At 41.3% G+C, this 21,102-nt stretch overlaps 1 protein-coding gene across 1 annotated transcript in view; it reads left to right on the top strand.

The window, feature by feature from the left end:
- Positions 1 to 209: 209 nt before the first annotated feature.
- The window catches only part of dusp27 (dual specificity phosphatase 27), a 28,674-nt gene continuing 7,781 nt past the window's right edge, over positions 210 to 21,102 (top strand). The window contains exons 1-4 of the mRNA XM_063050619.1: positions 210 to 345; positions 9,842 to 9,966; positions 11,427 to 11,521; positions 13,790 to 14,018. Coding sequence (XP_062906689.1) covers positions 9,857 to 9,966; positions 11,427 to 11,521; positions 13,790 to 14,018 — 434 coding nt within the window. The 5' untranslated portion in view covers positions 210 to 345; positions 9,842 to 9,856. The remainder of the gene's footprint in view (positions 346 to 9,841; positions 9,967 to 11,426; positions 11,522 to 13,789; positions 14,019 to 21,102) is intronic.

Here is a 21,102-nt window from a genome sequence, read left to right on the forward strand (position 1 = left end):
TTCTGTTACATTATATCTCAAATCAGCTTATCACAATATTAAATATTTTATTTATTTACCTAACACTGATTAAGATAGTACTGATACATTGGGCAATTCCCACGCTTGTTCAAATAAAAAGAAACAATGCCCGTGGTATTGTTCATCAACTGAGTAAACCACTATGAATATAAAGGTCAGAGGCAAGGAGATGGAAAGGTTTTTTTTTCCCTGTGCTTGTCAGTCAGGCATTAGTCTAACTTCACATTCCAGGCGAGGACACTGTGAGAGTCTCTCCGCGTCACTTTGAAACTGAGCAACGTCTTCGGCAACAACTTCTCTGGGAAAAGAGGTTTCAGCATTCAGGTATGGTCAAACGTTTTCTAGCACAGTTATGTTATCGACGGCTGCTGAAGGACCTGGAATTTGACTTTCTTCGACAGTTGTTATTAAGTTAATACTAAGTTTGTTTTTTTGTAAGTTTTAAACTGTTTGAGTGGCGTCGCTTGTCACTCTCATCAAAGGGCACATTCCAGTGGCCTGAGGGAGCCGCTTTCTGTAGATTGCAGCTGTCACAGGCTCAAAATAATCGCAGACCGAAGCCAGGCTCTCATTTCAGACCGGCGCCTCGACAGCCGACAAAATCAAAGCGCCTTACAGCCCAGCTTCACTTTAAAAGGCAGCTTCTGATTTCTTTTTGCTTTCTGTTCCGTTTTAATCATGTTGTTACTCCGATAACCTTTGAAACATTCCCACCAAGAGAAAGTTAAATCAAATATCTCGGTGCGAAGGGAATTCAAAAGAGGGGGTGGTATTTTCTCTATTTTATTGAGTTGATCTAAACAAGTAACCGAAGGTGCAGATTGATAAACGAAATAGTAAGCCTACTTTAATCATGGATAAGAATTCACAGCATCTTTATAGCGTTGAATGAAGAGTAAAGTATTATATTTTTGAAATGTGTTTATAATCAAGAGCTCTCCTGTAGTTTTGCCAGTACCAACATACGAGGAATTCAGATGTGACGATTTGCATTCCTTGTGGGTAAATAAAAACGTGTAATAAACACGGATACCGTGAACTCCATATGCATGTTTGTTCCGTAAAACTGATGAAACTGCGTTTCTCTATCAGTATCAACGACCGCTCCTTGAGTTTTGCATAACATCCGCCCACTAACATTTATTTAGGAAGCCCAATCAAAACACTTCCTTCACAAAAGACAGAAATTAAGAAAGAGGATGTGCTGGAGCTTTTGGGAAGCATCACGTTGGATAAGTCACCGGGACCGGACGAGATGTACCCCAGGCTACTGTGGGAACCGAGGGAGGAGCCTCTGGCGATGATCTTTGCATCATCAGTGGGGACGGGAGATGTTCCGGAGGATTAGAGGGTTGCGGATGTTGTTCCGTTATTCAAAAAAGGGAGTAGAGAGAGAGCAGGAAATTATAGACCTGTGAGTCTTCAGTGTTTAGTAAGTTGATGGAGAAGATCCTGAGAGGCAAGGTTTGTGAACATTTGGAGAGACGTAATATGATTAGCAATAGTCAGCATGGCTTTGTCAAAGGCAGGTCATGCCTTACGAGCCTGATTGAATTTTTTGAGGATGTGACTAAACACATTGATGAAGGTAGAGCCGTAGATGTAGTGTATATGGATTTCACCAAGGCATTTGATAAGTTACCCCCATGCAAGGCTTATTGAGAAAGTAAGGAGGCATGGGATCCTGGGGGACATTGCTTTGTGGATCCAGAACTGGCTTGCCCACAGAAGGCAAAGAGTGGTTGTAGACTGGTCATATTCTGCATGGAGGTTGGTGACCAGTGGTGTGCCTCAGGGATCTGTTCTGGGACCCCTTCACTTCGTGATTTTTATAAATGACCTGGATGAGGAAGTGGAGGGATGGGTTAGTAAGTTTTCTGATGACACAAAGGTTGGAGGTGTTGTGGATAGTGTGGAGGGCTGTCAGAGGTTCCAGAGGGACATCAATAGGGTGCAAAACTGGGCTGACAAGTGGCAGATGGAGTTCAACCCAGGTAAGTGTGAGGTGGCTCATTTTGGTAGGTCAAATATGATGGCAGAATATAGTATTAATGGTAAGACTCTTGGCAGTGTGGAGAATCAGAGGGATCTCGGAGTCTGAGTCCACAGGACACTCAGAGCTACTGTGCAGGTTGATTGTGTGGTTCAGAAGGCATACAGTGCATTAACCTTCATCAACTGTGGCATTGAGTTAAGGAGCCGAGAGGTAATGTTGCAGCTATACGGGATCCTGGTCAGACCCCACCTGGAGTACTGTGCTCAGTTCTGGTTGCCTCACTACAGGAAGGATGAGGAAACCATAGAAAAGGTGCAGAGGAGATTTACAAGGATGTTGCCTGGACTGGGGAGCATGCCTTATGAGGATAGGTTGAGTGAACTTGGCCTTTTTTCCTTGGAGCAATGGAGAATAAGAGGTGTCCTGATAGAGGTGTATAAGATGATGAGAGGCATTGATTGTGTGGGTAGTCAGAGGCTTTTTCCCAGGGCTGAAATGGCTAACATGAGAGGGCACGGTTTTTAATATGCTTGGAAGCAGGAACAGAGGAGATGTCAGGGGTAATTTTTTTTACGCAGAGAATGGTGAGTGTGTGGAATGGGCTGCCGGCGACAGTGGTGAAGGCAGATACAATAGGGTCTTTTAAGAGACTCCTGGGTAGGTACTGGAGCTTAGAAAAATAAAGAGCTATGGGTAACCCTAGGTAATTTCTAAAGTAAGGAGATGTTCGGCACAGCATTGTGGGCCGAAGGGCCTGTATTTTGCTGTAGGTTCTTTATGTTTCCATGTTTCTAAAAGGCAGATGATTATCAGACAATTCAGATGAACGCTTATAACTTTTTAAAAACTCTTGAGGGCAGGGACAATGCACATTAGGTAGTGATTTGAAGCTAAAACTGTAGGTGTTGAGGTGGGGTGAGAAGAGGTGATCTTTTCACAATGGAAGTCAAACACAGGATTCTCCACCTGTGTGGTTGGCATTATGGTTATCCTCCAATCGTTTATAAATGAGGATAAATCTCTGGGGATCTGAACAGTTCCATACAGGATCGTTCCATACAGATGATGATCAGTGGATTTGGACGACGGATGTCATATTGGCGCTTCAATCCTCAACAAAATCATGGAAATTTTATTCACCGGCATCTCCTCCTGACAAGAAATATGTCACTGTCATAAAATTCCGTAGAGATATTCCACTGCTTTGGACTGCACTGGCATTTGTTATCTGCACTTTAACATCCTTAGTAACAGCCATGTCCAAATAGGAAATTGCTTTCCTGACATCCATAGATCCTGAATGTTGGCATTTATTACAAAATGCAAGAGGCAATCTTCGGCAGTCTATGTAAATCGTACTAGGTGTACGTAGCTGATGCTGATCAGAACAGAATCCTGCTACATTGGGATCTTAGGTTCTTGAATGTATGAGTAGAATTGTCTATAAACCTGTAGGAATGATCAAGATAGTTAATATTATGATGTATGTTAATACACTTTAAAAAAAAGGTATAATGTATGTTGTGTTTTGTTGCAATAATAAAATCCTTTCTCAAAATGAACCTCAGAAAAATAATGCAATTGTAAGTTAGTTTCTGAACTGTTAAAATGGAGGTGTTTGCTGAACTAAATATACATGGTGCCCCCTCTCCATTGAAGCAATTGCTAGGTCAATTAAATCTACATCAAGAGAACCAAAAGATCTTATTTTATGTAAAGGGCTCTGGTTACATATTCTGGATTAGATTTATATCAGTGGCACCAATCCAGCCCTGAGGAAAATCCTTTTCTGCAAAAATTAAGGTTTTAATGATAAAACAGAAAACTTTGGAGGTACATAGCCAGTCGGTTAGTTTCTGAAAAAGAACAGTTGCAGTTTAATAGTTGACCTTTCAAACCAGGGGCTTCTTGGAGCACATCTCTTATTTCATATTGTTTCAGAATCAGGTTTATTAATACTAACGTATGTCGGGCTTATGGCTTCATGGACTGTTCAGAAATCTGATGGTAGAGGGGAGGAAACTTTTTCTTAAAACATAGAGCGTGGATCTTCAGGCTCCTACACATTCTCCCCAGTGGTAGCAATTATTTTTGTCATCATTATTATTACAGAACCATAGCATTTGTCTGCTGTTGCCTTTCCCTGGTCTTTCTGCCCCTCCCAACGTCAATGAAGTGTTGAGTGCTCCTATTGGTGTCTGGTTGTTGTCATGGACACAACACTGAGTTTATACCCATTTAAGGTTGATCAAAAATTACCCTTATTATATCAGAGCCGAATTACCTGCATTCTGGGGAACTTAAAAACAATAATATTTTGTTTCCTTTTTATGTCATGTAAATTGTTCCATATTTTGTAATGTTTGTCTTATGTTTAAGGCATTTAATTTTGAGATGTGTTTTTGCTGTTTTCTTCTGGCAGAGAGGTCAAATAACTTGGTGTATACTCTAAGAGAGGCAAGATTATCTTGTTAAGGTTCAGTTTCATTGTTCACCCTTTCACCTCCTCTGGCTTTGCAAAGATCCTGGTTACTTTATTTCTGTGCATTACAAATGATAATTTAGAATCCATCTACTGTTTTGAGGCATTAGGATTTCCTTGTCCAGTTTATATTTCTTCCGGGTGTTTGCACTCCCCAATCTTGTCTTATTCATCATATTGTCTCTGGTTCAGAGAAGGAAATCTGTATTGTCTGGCCTTATCTGTTACTCCAAATCCGTAACAAAGAGGTTGATCTTGAATTATGTCCTCAGTTCAGAAACATTTCAGGATGGATAGCAAATGTCAGCCTAGCCATCAATATTGATATTCCAGGAACTAATAAATAAAAAAGAAATATAAAAAAATCTGGGACATTATGGCACTGATGAGACCAAACCTGGTACAACAAAATCAGAGCTGTATTAACTGTGCTTCCATTAATCTGCACTGGTAGAAGGTTGGCCAGACCATCTGCTATCAGTGCTAGGAGTTTGTTTTGTCAACTTGTGCTTGATGGCAGTTCTTTCTTTCAATCTTCTTCCAATAATTCCCCTGCTATCTGCATAGATTTAATTATTCATCTCTTCCATTATGATTTGATTACATTTTAATTACAATAGGATACTTTGCTGAATGCTTTTCAATTCTTCCCTACATTTATTCACTGTTTGTTCTCACTTGACACAGAATCCAGCCAGGCCATGCCCCAGTTATACTGCACTTGACTTTCCTTCACTTTTCCTCATCTAAACCTGTCAATTAAACTTTATATTCCCTCTACTCTTGACCCTGAGTGTCCAACCTTCCCATAAGTATATCCGTGCTTCTCACCACAACCACTCCTTGAGGCAGTGAGTTCCATATCCTCTGCACTCTCTGGGCAAAGAAATTTCTTCTGCACGTGCCGCTGGAATATAATTTTAGCCTAACCTGCCCAGGATAGGAATGAGTCTGTTTTACACCACTGTGTATCCCAGTGAGGAGTGCAGTTGTGTGGGTACTAAGAGGGCAGCCAGAAGAGTGATTGCCAAATTTGCTGATTGCCTCTGATGTGGAACTCAAGGCTGCTGGAGATCAGTTAATACAGGAGAAAGGATCATTTCTTTTGCAGCTTCTAACGTTCAAGCAGATGAGATCTCTATTTTTTCTGCTGTGGAACCATAGGCCACAGAGGTGGAAGGATAATTCTCTCCATGTTAAATCTCAGGGTAGAGGAATACCAGGGTGGAAATACTGCAGTAAGGCTGGGAATGTTGCCAGCATCATAAATAAAGGAAGGATACACTCTGGGTTGATTTCACTTGTAGAATTTATTCATCACGGCCCTTGCACTTTATTCACCTTCCTGCACAGCACTTCCTCTGTAGCTGCTACACTAAATTCTGTTTTCCATTTACTACCTCGATGTGCTTGCTTGTATGGCATAATCTTCCCGGAAGGCTTATAAATGAAAGCTTTTTTTTTACTGTGCATGTGATGGTGATATAACAAGAGTAGCTTATTTTGTATGCACTTCTAATCTAAGGAGTTTGGTTTCTTTTATTTTTTTGGAGAAAAAAACACAGTTGATATACAAGTTAAAGTTCTAAATCAGGGGAAGACTAAATTTGAAGCCACTAGATAGGAACTTGCTGGGAGAGGCTGATAGCAGGTAAAGTAATGTCTAACAGGTGGAAGCTTTTAAAAGTGAGAGTTCAGGGCCAGTATGTTCCCGTCAGTGTGAGGGACAAGGATAGTGGGATTCAGGAACCCTGGTTATTGAGGATTTTTGAGGCTTTGGTCAGGGAAAAGAAAAAGACATACATCAGGTATGGGTAATTGGTAGCACATGAATCACACCAGAGGAATATTGTATCATTTCTTAATGCATGCATTACTAAATGACAATAAAAGAGGACTGCGTGTCCTCATAATCTAATCTAATCCATAAGGGATGTAGGAGCACACTTAAGAAGGAAATCAGGAGGGCAAAAGGGAAACATCAGATATCCTTGGCAGAAAAAGTAAAGGAGAATCCTAATAGATTCTACTAAAATTAATATTTCCTCCTCACTGACGATCAACACCAGAACACTTCAGGGGTGCGTGCTTAGCCTGCAGTCTACTCCCTCTATACCCATGACTGCGGCTATGCATAGCTCAAATACCATCTATAAATTTGATGATGGCACAACCATTGTTGGTAGAGTATCAGATGGGGATGAGAGTGTGTACAGGAGTAAGATATACCAACTAGTGAAGTGGAGTCACAGCTAAAACCTTGCACTCAATGTCAGTAAGACGAAAGAGCTGATTGTGGACTTCGGGAAGGGTAAGATGAGGGAACATGAACCAACCCTCATAGAGGGATCAGAAGTGGAGAGAGTGAACAATTTCAAATTCCTGGGTGTCAAGATCTTTGAGGATCTAACCTGGTCCCAACATATCGATGCAGCTATAAAGAAGGCAAAACAGCAGCTATATTTCATAAGGAGCTTGAAGATTTGGTTTGTCACCTAAAACTCTCAAAAACCTCTAATATACCATGGAAAGCATTCTGATAGGCTGCATCATTGTCTGGTATGAGGGGGTGGGGGGGGGTACTACTGCACAGGATCAAAAGAAGCTACAGAAAGTTGTAAGATTGCTCAGCTCCATCTTGGGTACCAGTTTCCATAGATTCCAAGACACCTTCAAGGTGTGGTGCCTCAGAAAGGCAACGTCCATTTTTAAGGAGCCCCATCACCCAGTTCATGTCCTCTTCTCACTGTTACCATCAGGTAGGAGATACAGAAGCCTGAAGGCACACACTCAGCGATTCAGGAACAGCTTCTTCCCCTCTACCATCCGATTCCTAAATAGACATGGAACCCACGAACACTACCTCACTTTTATTATTTCTGGCTTTGCACTATTTTTAATCCAACTATTTAATACACATATATAAACTTACTGCAATTTAGTTATTTATTTTTCATTCTATATTATCATGTATTGCATTGTACTGCTGCTGCTATGTTAACAAATTTCACAACACATGCCAGTGATAATAAACCTGATTCTGATTCTATAGGTATATTGAGAGCAAAAGTCAAAACTAGGGAGAGGTTAGGGCCCCTTAAGGATCTGTGTGTTCATCTCTGTTCTGTAGCTCCAGTAGGGTGCAGGCACAGCAAATTACAACAAACAAACAATAGATAATTCAGTGCAAAAGAGGTAGTGTTTATGGATTCATGGACATTCAGAACTCTGATGATGGAGGGTCAGAAGCTGTTCCTAAAACAATGAGTGTAGATCTTCGGGCTCTTGTATCTCCTCTCTCAGATGGTAGTAATGAGAAGAGGGCATGTCCCTAATGGTGGTGGTCCTTAATGATGGATGCCCCCTTTATGAGGTACCGCATTTTGAAGATGTTCTCACTGATGGGGAAGCCTGTGCTGTGATGGAGCTGGTTGAGGGTACAACCCACTGAAGCCGCTGACGATCCTGTGCCTTGGAGCCTCCATGCCAGGTGGTGATACGATCAATTTGATGCCTGCCTTCTTTGTAATTGCATCAATATAGTGGGGCCAGGATAGATGATCTGAGTTGTTGGTGCCCAGGGGCTTGAAACTGCTTGTGTTTTCCACCACTGATGTGTCAATAAGGAATGCATCTCAATAAGAACTAGTTCTCTCCTGTATTGACTGTGGGGTAGGTCATGGAAGCTGGGGAGTTCAGAACAGTAAAATCCTGAAATATCACAGAAGAAGTGGTGCTGACAAATTTGAAGCAAGCGGAAGTTTCGCCATGGGTCCCAACCAGGTGGGTCCAAGCATGTTGTAGAGTTAAGGGATGAAGTTGTTCATGTCCTGGCAGAGAATGCTGTATCATCCTCAGCCATGGAAGATTGAGTATTGAGGAAGTGGTGAAAGGACAAGCCACCCCTTCCTCAATATTCAATCTTCTATGGCTAAGGGCTGGTGAACTTAGCATCAGTGGAAAGAAACTGGGAACTCATCAACTAGATCAACTGGGAAAGCGGGCAAAAAAATGGCAGATAGAGTTTAAGTCAGGCATGTGTAAAGTGATGCATTTTCAGAAGTTAAAGGGAGGGCATACTTACTGAGTGGCAGGACTCTGGGGAGTGTTGTTGAACAGAGTGACCTAGGGTACAAGTACGTAGTTCCCTGAAAATCATGGCAGATTGAGACAGGGTGATGAAGTTAACATAGGCTTGCTTGCCTTCTGTGGTCAGTACATTGTGTATCAGAGTTGGATATGATGTTGTAGCTGTATAAGACAGTGGTAAGGCCACACTTCAAGCACTGTACACAGTTCTAATTGCCACACTACAGGAAGGAGGAGATTAAGGTAAGGAGGATGCAGAAAAGATACACAAATGTGATGCCAGGACTGGAGGGCTTGACTTTCAAGGAGAGACTGGATAGGCTGTGCCTGTTTAGCCTGGAGCAAAGGACACTGAAGGGTAACCTTAAAGGGGCATATAAAGTTATGAGGGACATAGGTAGGGCAGATAATAAATACAAGAATTTCTGCAGGTGCTGGAAATCCAAAGCAACACACACAAAGTGCTGGAGGAACTCAGCAGGTCAGGCAGCATCTGTGGAAATGAGCAAACCATCAACATCTTGGTTCGAGACCCTTCTTCAGTGTTGGAAAGGAAGGGGGAAGATGCCAGAATAGGAGGGAAGGGATAGCTAGAAGGTGATAGGTGAAGCCCGGTGGGTGGGAAAGATAAACAGCTGGAGATGAAGGAATCTGATAGGAGAGGAGAGTGGACTATAGGAGAAAGGGAAGGAGGAGAGGCACCAGCGGGAGGTGATAGGCAGGCGAGAAGAAATAAGAGGCCAGAGTGGGGAAAAGTAGAAGAGGGGAGGGGGAGGGATTTTTTTCCCATGGAAGGAGAAATCAATGTTCATGCGATCAGGTTAGAGACTACCCAGTGGAATACGAAGTGTTGCTCTTCCACATTGACGGAGGCTTCATCATGGCATAAGAGGAGGCCATGGATCAAAATGTCAGATGGGCAGATAATCATAGTCTTTTCCCCAAGGTAAAAGAATCTAGAACCAGATGTCTCATGTTTAAGGTGAAAGATTTAAACTTTTTTTTTCACAGAGGTATACAGAATAAGCTGCCAAAGGAAGTAGTAGATGCAGCTACAATTACAAAGTCTAAAAAACAAATTGGATGGGCATATGGATAAGAAACCTTTGGAGGGATATGTGCCAAATATTGAAAAGTGGGACCAGCTTGAGTGGGCACCATGCTTCCATGCTATGACTCTACCACAGACATGTATATGTTTCCTAATTCTGGGTCACTCTTCCAAAACATTGCTCCTCTTTGTTTCTATGCAGAGGTGGAAAACAGCCATGGCGACAGCTGACAATACCAACGATGAACAAGTTGTACCAGGAGACATTGAACAAGATGATGTCCATTCTGTGCAGGCCCGATATCTACGCAGCCCATCGCCTAGCAGGTGTGATGTGTGCAATGCAAAGTTCTCCAATATAAGCAAATTCAAGTAATTCCACATGGAGTTATCTTGCGGCTAAGTCAGCACTATTTGGGTTTTAATCTCAGAAAAGATAGGCTCATAGTTATGTCTTTGACAGCAAGTACTCTTTAAGGATCTGATAACAGCACTAAAATACTGTACGTGTCCCTAGAAGGACAGGGGTAGCAAGCACCAGAGTACACAGCCCCTGTTTGCACTCTCACCAAGTCACACAGCATCCTCTAATTTGCTTCTGAGTGACTGTTTGAGTCTTTTACCACCACCCACAACAAATTCCAAATCACTTCTGCCCTCTGAAGAACACATTTTTCTGTACACCTCCCTGCTTTAAATCCAGGTCTTCCAACCTTTTAACCATAAACTGAGTAAAATTCTCTATATTTACCCAGTCTAAACCAGTCATGATCTTGAACACCTTCTTCAGTCTTCTCTCAAATATTTGTGATCCAAAGGGGAAAAGCCCCAGCTTTCTATTCTAACCGCATGTAGGTGATGACATGTGTATTCTTCAGCTGGGCAGTTACACACAGTGTGAAAAGGTTCTGAGTGAGGGCAGTGTGTGTTATTCCTTTTACACTTTCATTTCCAGATCCCCTCTGAGAACAGTTTTTATATATCATTGCTCTTTCTTCATTACTGTGTCTAAACCCTGCAAATTCTAATCCCAGGTGGCACCATAGAATTTACACAAGGCTGAAAGCAGCCCACAGTAGCAATCACTCTACCAGCTTCTCAAAGTCAATAAGGGACAGACAATAACATTGACATTGACACTTACATTGCAAAAAGACATAGAAGAAGTTACATTAGTAGACCTTGAGGTCAGGTATAATTGGAAGGATCTCTTTTTTACTAATAAATACACAGAAAATAAAGATCTTTCACAAATGAGATCATTCTTATAAAAATTCCCAGGATTCTGCCAATGTAATTTATAAGGCAGGTAATCAATGATTTCCTTTATGGTAACTGAAACTCCAATGTCTGAAACCATAACTCTAATGAACTTTGCTAAAACCACCACCATCCTGACAAAATATACTCTCCCTTTATGCAACTATTTCTTAACGCTGACTGTGAATCTTCTGGGCAAAGGGCATTTGATCTTTAAACAATACAGAACTCATGGGAAATGCAGTTTCCACAACCATACAATGTTCCTTCAGTATTGTCCTCAACTATCGATCTACATAATGTGCTCACATCTCTAGAGGGGATTTCAACTCACTTTTGTGAAGTGAATATGTCTTCACAGGGCCTTAAATTTTAGTGAATATGGTAGTGTCAGAGCACTTGTAACATAAATGTGGAACAAAAGCAATAATTAATGTGAAGAGGGCAGGACACCTGATTTTTCAATATATTAATGATAAGTAGCAATGATGAAACAAGGGACATATGTACTTTATTTTCATTGACAGGTTTTCCATTGTATCAGACACAGACACAGAGAGCATCTTCATGGAGCCCATACATCTATCACCTGCAGTTGCTGCAACTAAGATTATTAATGAAGGTAATAATCTTATTTTCTACACTTTCTCCAGAAGACCTGACTAAATTGGCTTTCCTGGCCCCGGCCTTGATCCAGTGCATCCTGTATGGATAGGTTGCAACAGCGATCACAGGCAATAGACTCTCAATATTTTAATTTTTGTCAGTACAGTTAGAAGACGAACGTAGGAGTATGTGTTGTAACAAATCCTTACAAGTTATGAACTGTTAAGAGGGGTAGGCATCTGGCTCAATATTAGATACCACACAGCCATATTATAATGTGCTATGTTGTAAAAGTGTGACACACGGAAGATCAAGAATGTGTAGAATGGTGTCCTTGGACGTGTAATACTCAAGAGAGAGCTGAACGGTCACCAAAGTGTGTTCGGAAATAGATTTCAATGCATCTGTGAAAACTGTGGCATGAAGAAGATTCTTCTGAGCAGGTCTCAGGCCAGCTTTGCGAACCTAACCCAAACTGTTCACCTTTACAATACACGTGGACTAAGATGTTAACTGTCGTGTATAGTTTACTTACCCAGATCTCCTACAACACATCATCTCCTTCCCAAAATGATATAATGGCACGGCTCCAGGATGAGTTTGCCACCTGACCAGGCAACCCCTGGAGGATGGAGATAATACACAATGGAATGATGAATTAAAATGACCAGCTTAGCGTCCCAACATGTTCTGAAAAGTAATCACCCAATCAATATTGAACTTCAGTACAGAGGAAAGCACAAAACACATAATTATTTCCTGTTTTGCTGATTTGTCAATGTTGGTCTACCATGATGTTGAAGAAACTCAAAAAAAGTTCGAAAAGCTGCTGTAAACTGGAACTGAATAGAATAATGGTTATTATTCTATAGATTTACTATACGCCCACAAGAAACTTAATCTCGGGGTTGTAATGGATATATATATTTATTTTGATGATAAAATATACTTTGAACTTTAATAATTATTGAATTATGTACTTTGTGTGAAACAGATACAACAAATGATAGCTTCAGATCTGCTGAGTATTCCATAAAACATTTTTATCCAATCTTTCTTTTCTTTTTTAATCTTTTTATTAGTTTTCAAGTTCATAAACATAATAACAATAATGATACAAAGAGATTGGAATTACATTATTGGTAATAAACATATACAAGAGAAACTACAAATAGGACAAGTGTAATAGACTTTCAAACTCTTAATATAATTAATCATGAAGAGAAAAGAAATAAAAAGAGAAGTCTATCACAAAGAAAAACCCCCAAAAAACAAAAAAAAAATCAGAAAAAGAGCTAAATTACTAAACCAAAAAAAAAACAAACAGAACAAAACAGGGCTGAACCAATATATTAGATCCAATACATTCACTAATGTCGTCAACTCCACTCCTCTATTCATATGTTCTAAGTTAATAAAAAGGATTCGGAAAAGGTCAAACTACATCATATGAAAATGTTGTATAAATGGCTTCCAAGTCTCTTCAAATTTAACCGAAGGATCAAAAATGACAGTTCTGATTTTTTCTAAATTTAAACATGATATAGTTTGGGAAAACCATTGAAATGTAGTAGGGGGATTGGTCCCTTTCCAATTCAATAAAATGGATCTTCTGGCCATTAATGTAACAAATACGATCATCCAACAAGCAAGAGGATAAAGAGCTATGTTCCGTCATTGGCAAACCAAAAATTGCCGTAATAGGATGGGGTTGTAAGTCAAAATGCAAAACTGTTGAAATAATATCAAAAATACTTTTCCAAAATTTTTCCAAGAGAGGGCAGGACCAGAACATATGAGTCAAAGAAGCCACCTCAGAGTGACATCTGTCACAAATAGGATTTATATGGGAGTAAAAATGAACTAGTTTATCCTTAGACACGTGGGCCCTATGCACTTAAATTGTATCAGCATATGTTGAGCACATGTAGAGGAAGAGCTAACTAATTGAAAAATTTTCTCCCATTTCTCTATTGGTAAGTGAAGTTGAAGTTCCCTTTCCCATTCATTCTTAAGTTTATCAGATATACCTGGCTGTATTTTCATAATTGTATCATAAATAGTTGCTATTATTTTTATCCAATCTTTAGAAAAATATGAACCAGTAAATGTATCCTTCCTACTGAACTTATGAATGGGTCTGTCTCCATATTTTGTGCCTTCCAGTATTTCTTTTCTCTGAATTCAAGCAACAAAGTACCTAAGTGCCTGTGATGAACCCTAAATTAAGGAGTTTGATGTCATTTGCCTTACTCTTTATTTTATGTTTTCTATGTATCGGGAGAATTGAAGCCCAGAGAAATAAAAGTTGAGCCAATGTCGCCAAAAATGATGGAATCAGCTGAGCAGCTGCTAGTGGAAGACCTCTATAATCGGGTGAAAGTGAAGATTGATGACAGAAGCAAATACAACACCCCCTGTATCATGGACATCCAGCATGCTCTCATGCAGAAAATGGAGGCGCCCCTGGAGATAATAAATGAGGTGTGGCCCAATGTCTTCATTGCTGAAAAGTAAGTTGGAAACATGTAACATTGGAATGAATCAATGATACCTACATTATCATGGGCTATTGCTGCACTTATTGAGCTGCCAATTTAGTAAGCATATCATCCTTTCAATATTTGCATCGATCACTATATTGTAGAAGATTCCTTCTTCTTCAGCCCTTTTCCACCCATCACCCCCCCCCCCGGTTCTTACTTCATCATACCTCCGTCACCAACGTACCTTCACCCTCACCTGGTTTCACCTATCACCTGCCAGTTTGTAGTCCTGACTCTTTTTTATTCTAGCTTCTTCCCCTTTCCTTTCCAATCCTTATGATGGATTTCGGCTCGAAACATTGACTGTTGATTCCTCTCCATAGATGCTGCCCGACCTGCTGCGTTTCTCCAGTACTAGCTGCATTTTACTATGCTGTATATTTTAAAGATGGTTTATCTCATGTCTGTGATAAGTTTTAGGAAGCCCTGAAATAGAAAATGTGAAATTGGGTTGAGATCTTGCTGTTGTCTTCCTTTATATTGACAACACAGGTGTAACTACAGCAGCTGGAAAGTCAAAAATCTGCGCTTGATTCCAAGGTTAATTTACATGTAAGCTCTGTGATGGAGGTGCAAGGAGACTTGGAGGGTCTTGAAATTTATTAAGCATTCCAAAAATAGTTCTGATGAAGGGTCTCAGCCCAAAATGTCAACTCTTTATTCCTTTCCATGGCTGCTGCCTGGCCTACTGAGATTCTCCAGCATAGAAAAAGAATTTCAGGATATATATTGTATATATTTCTCTGACATTAAATGTACCTATTGAAACCTATGGATTATGTTTGTGTTGCTCTGGATTCTAGCAACTGCAGAATCTCTTGTACTTAAAAGAGATTCCAAAACATTTGTTGCAATGTCATTAAGGTATCAGAGCAGAAATCACCAAAGCCATTTAAAGGACACCGATTACCTTTTATCTTTGGTTTTGAACTTTTTCCTTCCTCTTATTGTTATATTATTTGGAAATGTTTGTTTGGGAACTTGACTTTGTGATCCTGCGATATATCTAGACCACCGAGCCCACACTATATGATGTGCTTTGGGATTCTGCCAGAGCAACACATACAAAATGCTGGAGGGATCAACAGCCTTTACCTTTTCCACCCATCACTCCCCAAGTTAATTTGAGAGGAGAGTGGACTTTGGGAGAAAGAGAAAGAGGAGGGGCACCAGGGGGAGAGAGCCAGAGTGGAGAATTGAAGAAAAGGGAAGAGGGAGGTGGAAGCATTCAAAAATGGCTCCTAACTGAAGCACAAGTTCCATTTAAAAGAGCAGTTGAAATCTCTGTATCAATGGAAACAGCAGATAGAGATGCAATTGAGGTTGCAGTCAGGAATGAAAGTGAGCATGAACAAATTGCAGCATCCAAACAGAAACCAGCCTGGCCGAACAAATTGTGTTACCATTGTGGAAGAGGCTCACATATACCAGACCAATGCAACTTTAAAGGTGAATCTTGCAGAAAATACACATACAAAGAGCATGTCAGGCAGTCAAAAATAAATGGACTGTATAGGGAAGACTTGAAGATAAAAAGTCAAGTTGCAGTTTCAAAAAGAACACTAATCTGTATGCTGTCGACGAAAGATCTGATAAAGGTGAGAGTGACACAGTACTGGGTAGCTTTGAAATTTATATAGTGAAAATTAACAAGCAATCTGGCTTACACCAGAGGCGAATGGAAGTTAATTCAAATGGAATTGGACACTGGCTCATCTGTTTCAATCATTCCACAAAATGGGTTTGAGCACCAACTTTCTCCTTGCATATCGCAATGCAGCACACTTTACAATCAACCATTCACCAGCTATACTGTTCCTGGGTTATCCCTTGGGTTCACGCTTGGATCTCCTCAAACCCAGTCTGAGAGGGAGTATGAAGGACAAACAGCTGAGACAAATTGAGGGCTGCTCAAACAAGGATGTTCCTTGTCAAGATGGCGTCAGTGAACAATGATTCCTTGGGTGACATCCTTCAGACAGCAAATCTCTCCAATTATTTCACTCTTTCTATGCCTTCTGCTTGTTCTTTTTGTGTTATTGGTGTTACGAAAACTGCTGGGGCCCGTGACGTGCAGTTTGAATCTTGATCGAAAGATCCAGTGCTGTGCTGTGTCTGGAGAGCTGCCTCGTAGAGATGGGGAACAGGGGCGGGGGGTTGCCGAAAAGGTCCAAGAACACAAGCTGACTCATGGAAAAGATCAGAGATGAAGTGTGAGGTTATGAACGACTCCACCTTGAAGTGGCGAGGATGATTGAAACATCGAGGTGAATGTGGAAGGGGTCAGCAATGAGTGATCTAATAATTTTTTGTGCGTTGGGGCAGGTTGGGGGTTTGGTGCTACTGTCGCTGTTCTTTTCTGTGAGTGAGGAGGCCAGGGATTGTTATGTATAGAGGATTGTTGATTGTTTTTGTGGCTGCTTTTTGCTGTGGCGAGGGGGGCATTTTGGGGTCTGTGAGTTTAGTTTCTCTTCTTTTTTGTATCCGTTTAGGGGTGGAGTTGATGTCTTTCCTTTCACTAACACACATAGTCTTTCTGTATTTATTGGCTACCTGGAGAAGACAAATATCAGAGTTGAATTATACATGCATATTTTGACAATAGCATGCACCTTTGAGGTTCAATAGATTCAATGTTTCACTCCTGAGCATGCAGTCCTGGCAGGGGCTACAGAGGTGATCAAAAGTGGGTATTCCGAAAGATTAAAGACAAAACTGGGTCAGTCACCTTCGTACACAACAGCGATTGCGTCTGATGTTACCTGGAGATGACACATCAATCAATTGAAGCCAGAGTCAATTGCTAGAGAAGAAAGGTGGCTAGTGCTATCAGAACCATTTCCTGCAGGAGGTCCCAGAACCCAAGATTATTTCACAGCCACATGTCTCACATGCCAAGAAGAGTGGATGTGCCCTCCCTGCCCACCAAATCAGGAAAGATGTTATCCCATGAGGGTAAGAAATCTTCCACAGCGATTAAATCTTTAGGGAAGAATGGGACAATTTAAAATTCACTACTCTGTGGATGTAGCTGTAGTAGTTGCATTATTTAGTGTACTGCATACCTCATACAGGAGGAGTTTTGTATATTTAGTACGTCAGATATTTGAGTGATATTGTAATTATATTGTTTGATTAAATATTCTTTGTTTCATAATACATTACGGGTTATATGTAAAAGTACGTACATGGCATACGTTATTATGTCACCGTGTTGTATGTGAGTGCCTCACTGAAAGTAAGATTGAAGTACTCACGTTTATCGCCGTGCCCTCCATGTTTTTCTTTTGATTAGTTTTGTGTTTTGGAGTTGCAAAACTTCATAATGTGTGCATTTGGTTCTATTTTTTACGGTGATGACCAGGGTTTACTTATGGTGAAGCAAGTGATGAATTGGAGGATTTCATCCAAGCTTCTGCTCGCGCTCTCTCTCTCTCTCTCTCTCTCTCTCTCTCTCTCTCTCTCTCTGTCTCTCTCTCTCTCTCTCTCTCTCTCTCTCTCTCTCTCTCTCTCTCTCTCTCTCTCTCTCTGTCTCTCTCTCTCTGTCTCTCTCTCTCTCTCTCTCTCTCTCTGTCTGTCTCTCTTTTTCTCTCTATCTCTCTCTCTACCCCCCCCCACCCCGCTGCATTGTAGTTCCTTTGACAGAAACACACAGGGGAACACCTGCACACCTTCAGCTGTATGTTCCAAATGCTGCAGAAATTAGGGATACCCAAGCATTAGTGCTCCACCACAAGGTTTAGTCCATAGCCATTCTCTCTCTTACTCTTATTCTCTCCCTTCCTTTCTTTTGCTTTCTCTCTTCCTTTCTCTCCCTCTCTCTCTCACTCTCATTTTCACAGAAAATGAGGTAGCACAAGTTGCGGGCTGGTCTGGGGAGGTGCATGGAAATTTCCACAGAAGGATCAGCATTTACAAATCAAGTCAGTGCTTGGCACCATCAGAGGATGGATTACAAAGCGGGGTATACTGAGATGCCAAAACAGGTTTCAGGTAGGTAGCTTGCCTATAGGTCAGAGGCAGTCAGCAAGATAGCAGCAGTTTCTCCTTATTATGGCACAGATGATTTGTGATTGTCTTCACAGAAACATAGAAACACAGAAAACCTACAATACAATACAGGCCCTTTGGCCCACAATGCTGTGCTGAATATGTACTTACTTTAGAAATTACCTGGGGTTACTCATAGCCCTCTATTTTTCTAAGCTCCATGTATCTATCCAAGAGTCTCTTAAAAGACCCTATTGTATCTGCCTCCACCACCATCACTGACAGCCCATTCCATGTACTCACCACTCTGTGTAAAAAAAACAAAACATTTACCCCTGACATTTCCTCTGTACCTACTTCCAAGCACCTTAAAACTGTGCCCTCTCGTCTTAGCTATTTCAGCCCTGGGAAAAACCCCTGACTATCCACACGATCAAAGCCTTTCATCATCTATACACTTCTATCAGGTCACCCCTCATCTCCATCGCTCCGACCCGCGCAGCAACTTTGAGTGTCCTATGGACTCGGACCCCAAGATCCCTCTGAAGCACCACACTGCCTCGAGTCTTACCAATAATGCTATATTCTGCCATCATATTTGACCTACCAAAATGAACCACCTCACACTAATCTGGGTTGAACTCTGTCTGCCACTTCTCAGCCCAGTTTTAAATTCTATCGATGTCCCACTATAACCTCTGACAGCCCTCCACACTATCCACAACACCCCCAACCTTTGTGTCATCAGAAAATTTACCAACCCATCCCTCCACTTCCTCATCCAGGTCATTTATAAATATCACAAAGAGAAGGGGTCCCAGAACAGATCCCTGAGGCACACCACTGGTCACCAACCTCAATGCAGAATATGACCTGTCCCAAACCGCTCTTTGCCTTCTGTGCACAAGCCAATTCAGGATCCATATAGCAAGGTCCCCTTGGATCCCATGCCACCTTACTTTCTCAATAAGCCTTGGATGGGGTAGCTTATCAAATGCCTTGCTGAAATCCATATACACTACATCTACTGCTCTACCTTCATGAATGTGTTTAGTCAAATCTTCAAAAAATTCATCAGGCTCATAAGGCATGGCTTACCTTTGACAAAGTCATGCTGACTATTTCTAATCACATTATGCCTCTCCAAATGTTCATAAATCCTGCCTCTCGGGATCTTCTCCATCAACTTACCAACCACTGAAGTATGACTCACTGATCTATAATTTCCTGGGCTATCTCTACTCCCTTTCTTGAATAGGGGAACAAAATCTGCAACCTTCCAATCCTCCAGAACTTCTCCCCTCCCCATTGATGATGCAAAGATCATCACCAGAGGCTCGGCAATATCCTCCTTCACCTCCCACAGTAGCCAGGGGTACATCTCATCCGGTCCCGGTGACTTATCCAACTTGATGCTTTCCAAAAGCTCCAGCACATCCTCTTTCTTAATGTCTATATGTTCAAGCTTTTCAGTTCCCTGTAAGTCATCCCTACAATCACCAAGGTCCTTTTCTGCAGTGAATATGAAGCAAAGTATTCATTAAGTACCTCCACTATCTCCTCTGGTTCCATACACACTTAAACACTGTCACACTTGATTGGTTCTATTCTCTCACGTCTTATCCTCTTGCTCTTCACATACTTGTGGAATACCTTGGGGTTTTCCTTAATCCTGCTTGGCAAGGCCTTCTCACATCCCCTTCTGGATCTCCTAATTTCATTCTTAAGCTCCTTCCTGCTAGCCTTATAATTTTCGAGATCTCTATTATTACCTAGTTTTTTGAACCTTTCATAAGCTTTTCTTTTCTTCTTGACTAGATTTACAACAGCCTTTGTACACCACGGTTCCTGTACCTTACCATCCTTTCCCTGTCTTATTGGAATGTACCTATGCAGAGCTCCATGCAAATATCCCCTGAACATTTGCCACATTTCCGCCGTATATTCCCCTGAGAACATTTGTTCCCAATTTATGATTCCAAGTTCTTGCCTGATAGCTTTACATTCCCCCTTACTCTAATTAAATGCTTTCTTAACTTATCTGTTCCTATCCCTCTCTAATGCTATGGTAAAGGAGATAGAACTGTGATCACTATCTCCAAAATGCTCTCCCACTGAGAGACCTGACACCTGCATTTCCCAATACCAGATCAAGTACAGCCTCTCCTCTTGTAGACTTACCTACATATTGTATCAGGAAACCACCTGAACACACGTAACAAACTCCACTCCATCTAATCTCCTCACTCTACGGAGATGCCAATTAATATTGGAGAAGTTAAAATCTCCCATCTTGACAACCCTGTTATTATTACACCGTTCCAGTATCTGTCTCCCTATCTGCTTCTTGATGTTCCTGTTACTATTACGTAGTCTATAAAAAACACCCAGTAGAGTTATTGACCCCTTCCTGTTTCTAACTTCCACCCACAGAGATTCCATAGACAATCCCTCCATGACTTCCTCCTTTTCTGCAGCTGTGACACTATCTCTGATCAGCAGTGCCACGCCCCCACCTCTTTTGCCTCCCTCCCTGTCCTTTCTGAAACATCTAAAACCTGGGACTTTAAGTAACCATTCCTGACCCTGAGCCTTCCAAGTCTATGTAATGGCCCCAACATCATAGTTCCAAGTACTGATCCACACTCTAAGCTCATCTTCTGCCTGCTGGTTATATATGTTACTGGTACCTCGACGCATGAACCACAAATGTTCTTTAGTATAATCATAAATATGAGAAAGTCTGCAGATGCTGGAAATCCAAAGCAGCACACACCACAATGCTGGAGGAACTCAGCAGGTCAGGTGGCTTCTTTGGAAATGAATAGATAGTTGACATTGCAGGCAGATGCCCTTCTTCAGGACTAAGAAGGAAGGAGGAAGATGCTGGAATAAAAAAGTGGGGGTGGAGGGGAAAGCACCTAGCTGGAAGGTTATGGGCAAAGCCATGTGTCTGGAGAAGAAGAAATCTGACAGCAAAGGAGAGTGGACCATAGGAGAAAGGGAAGAGGGGGAGGACCTGGGGGAGGTGCTAGGCAGGTGAGAAGAAGTAAAAGGTCAG

Source organism: Mobula hypostoma, chromosome 6, assembly GCF_963921235.1.
Source record: "Mobula hypostoma chromosome 6, sMobHyp1.1, whole genome shotgun sequence".
NCBI classification, from domain to species: Eukaryota; Metazoa; Chordata; class Chondrichthyes; order Myliobatiformes; family Myliobatidae; genus Mobula; species Mobula hypostoma.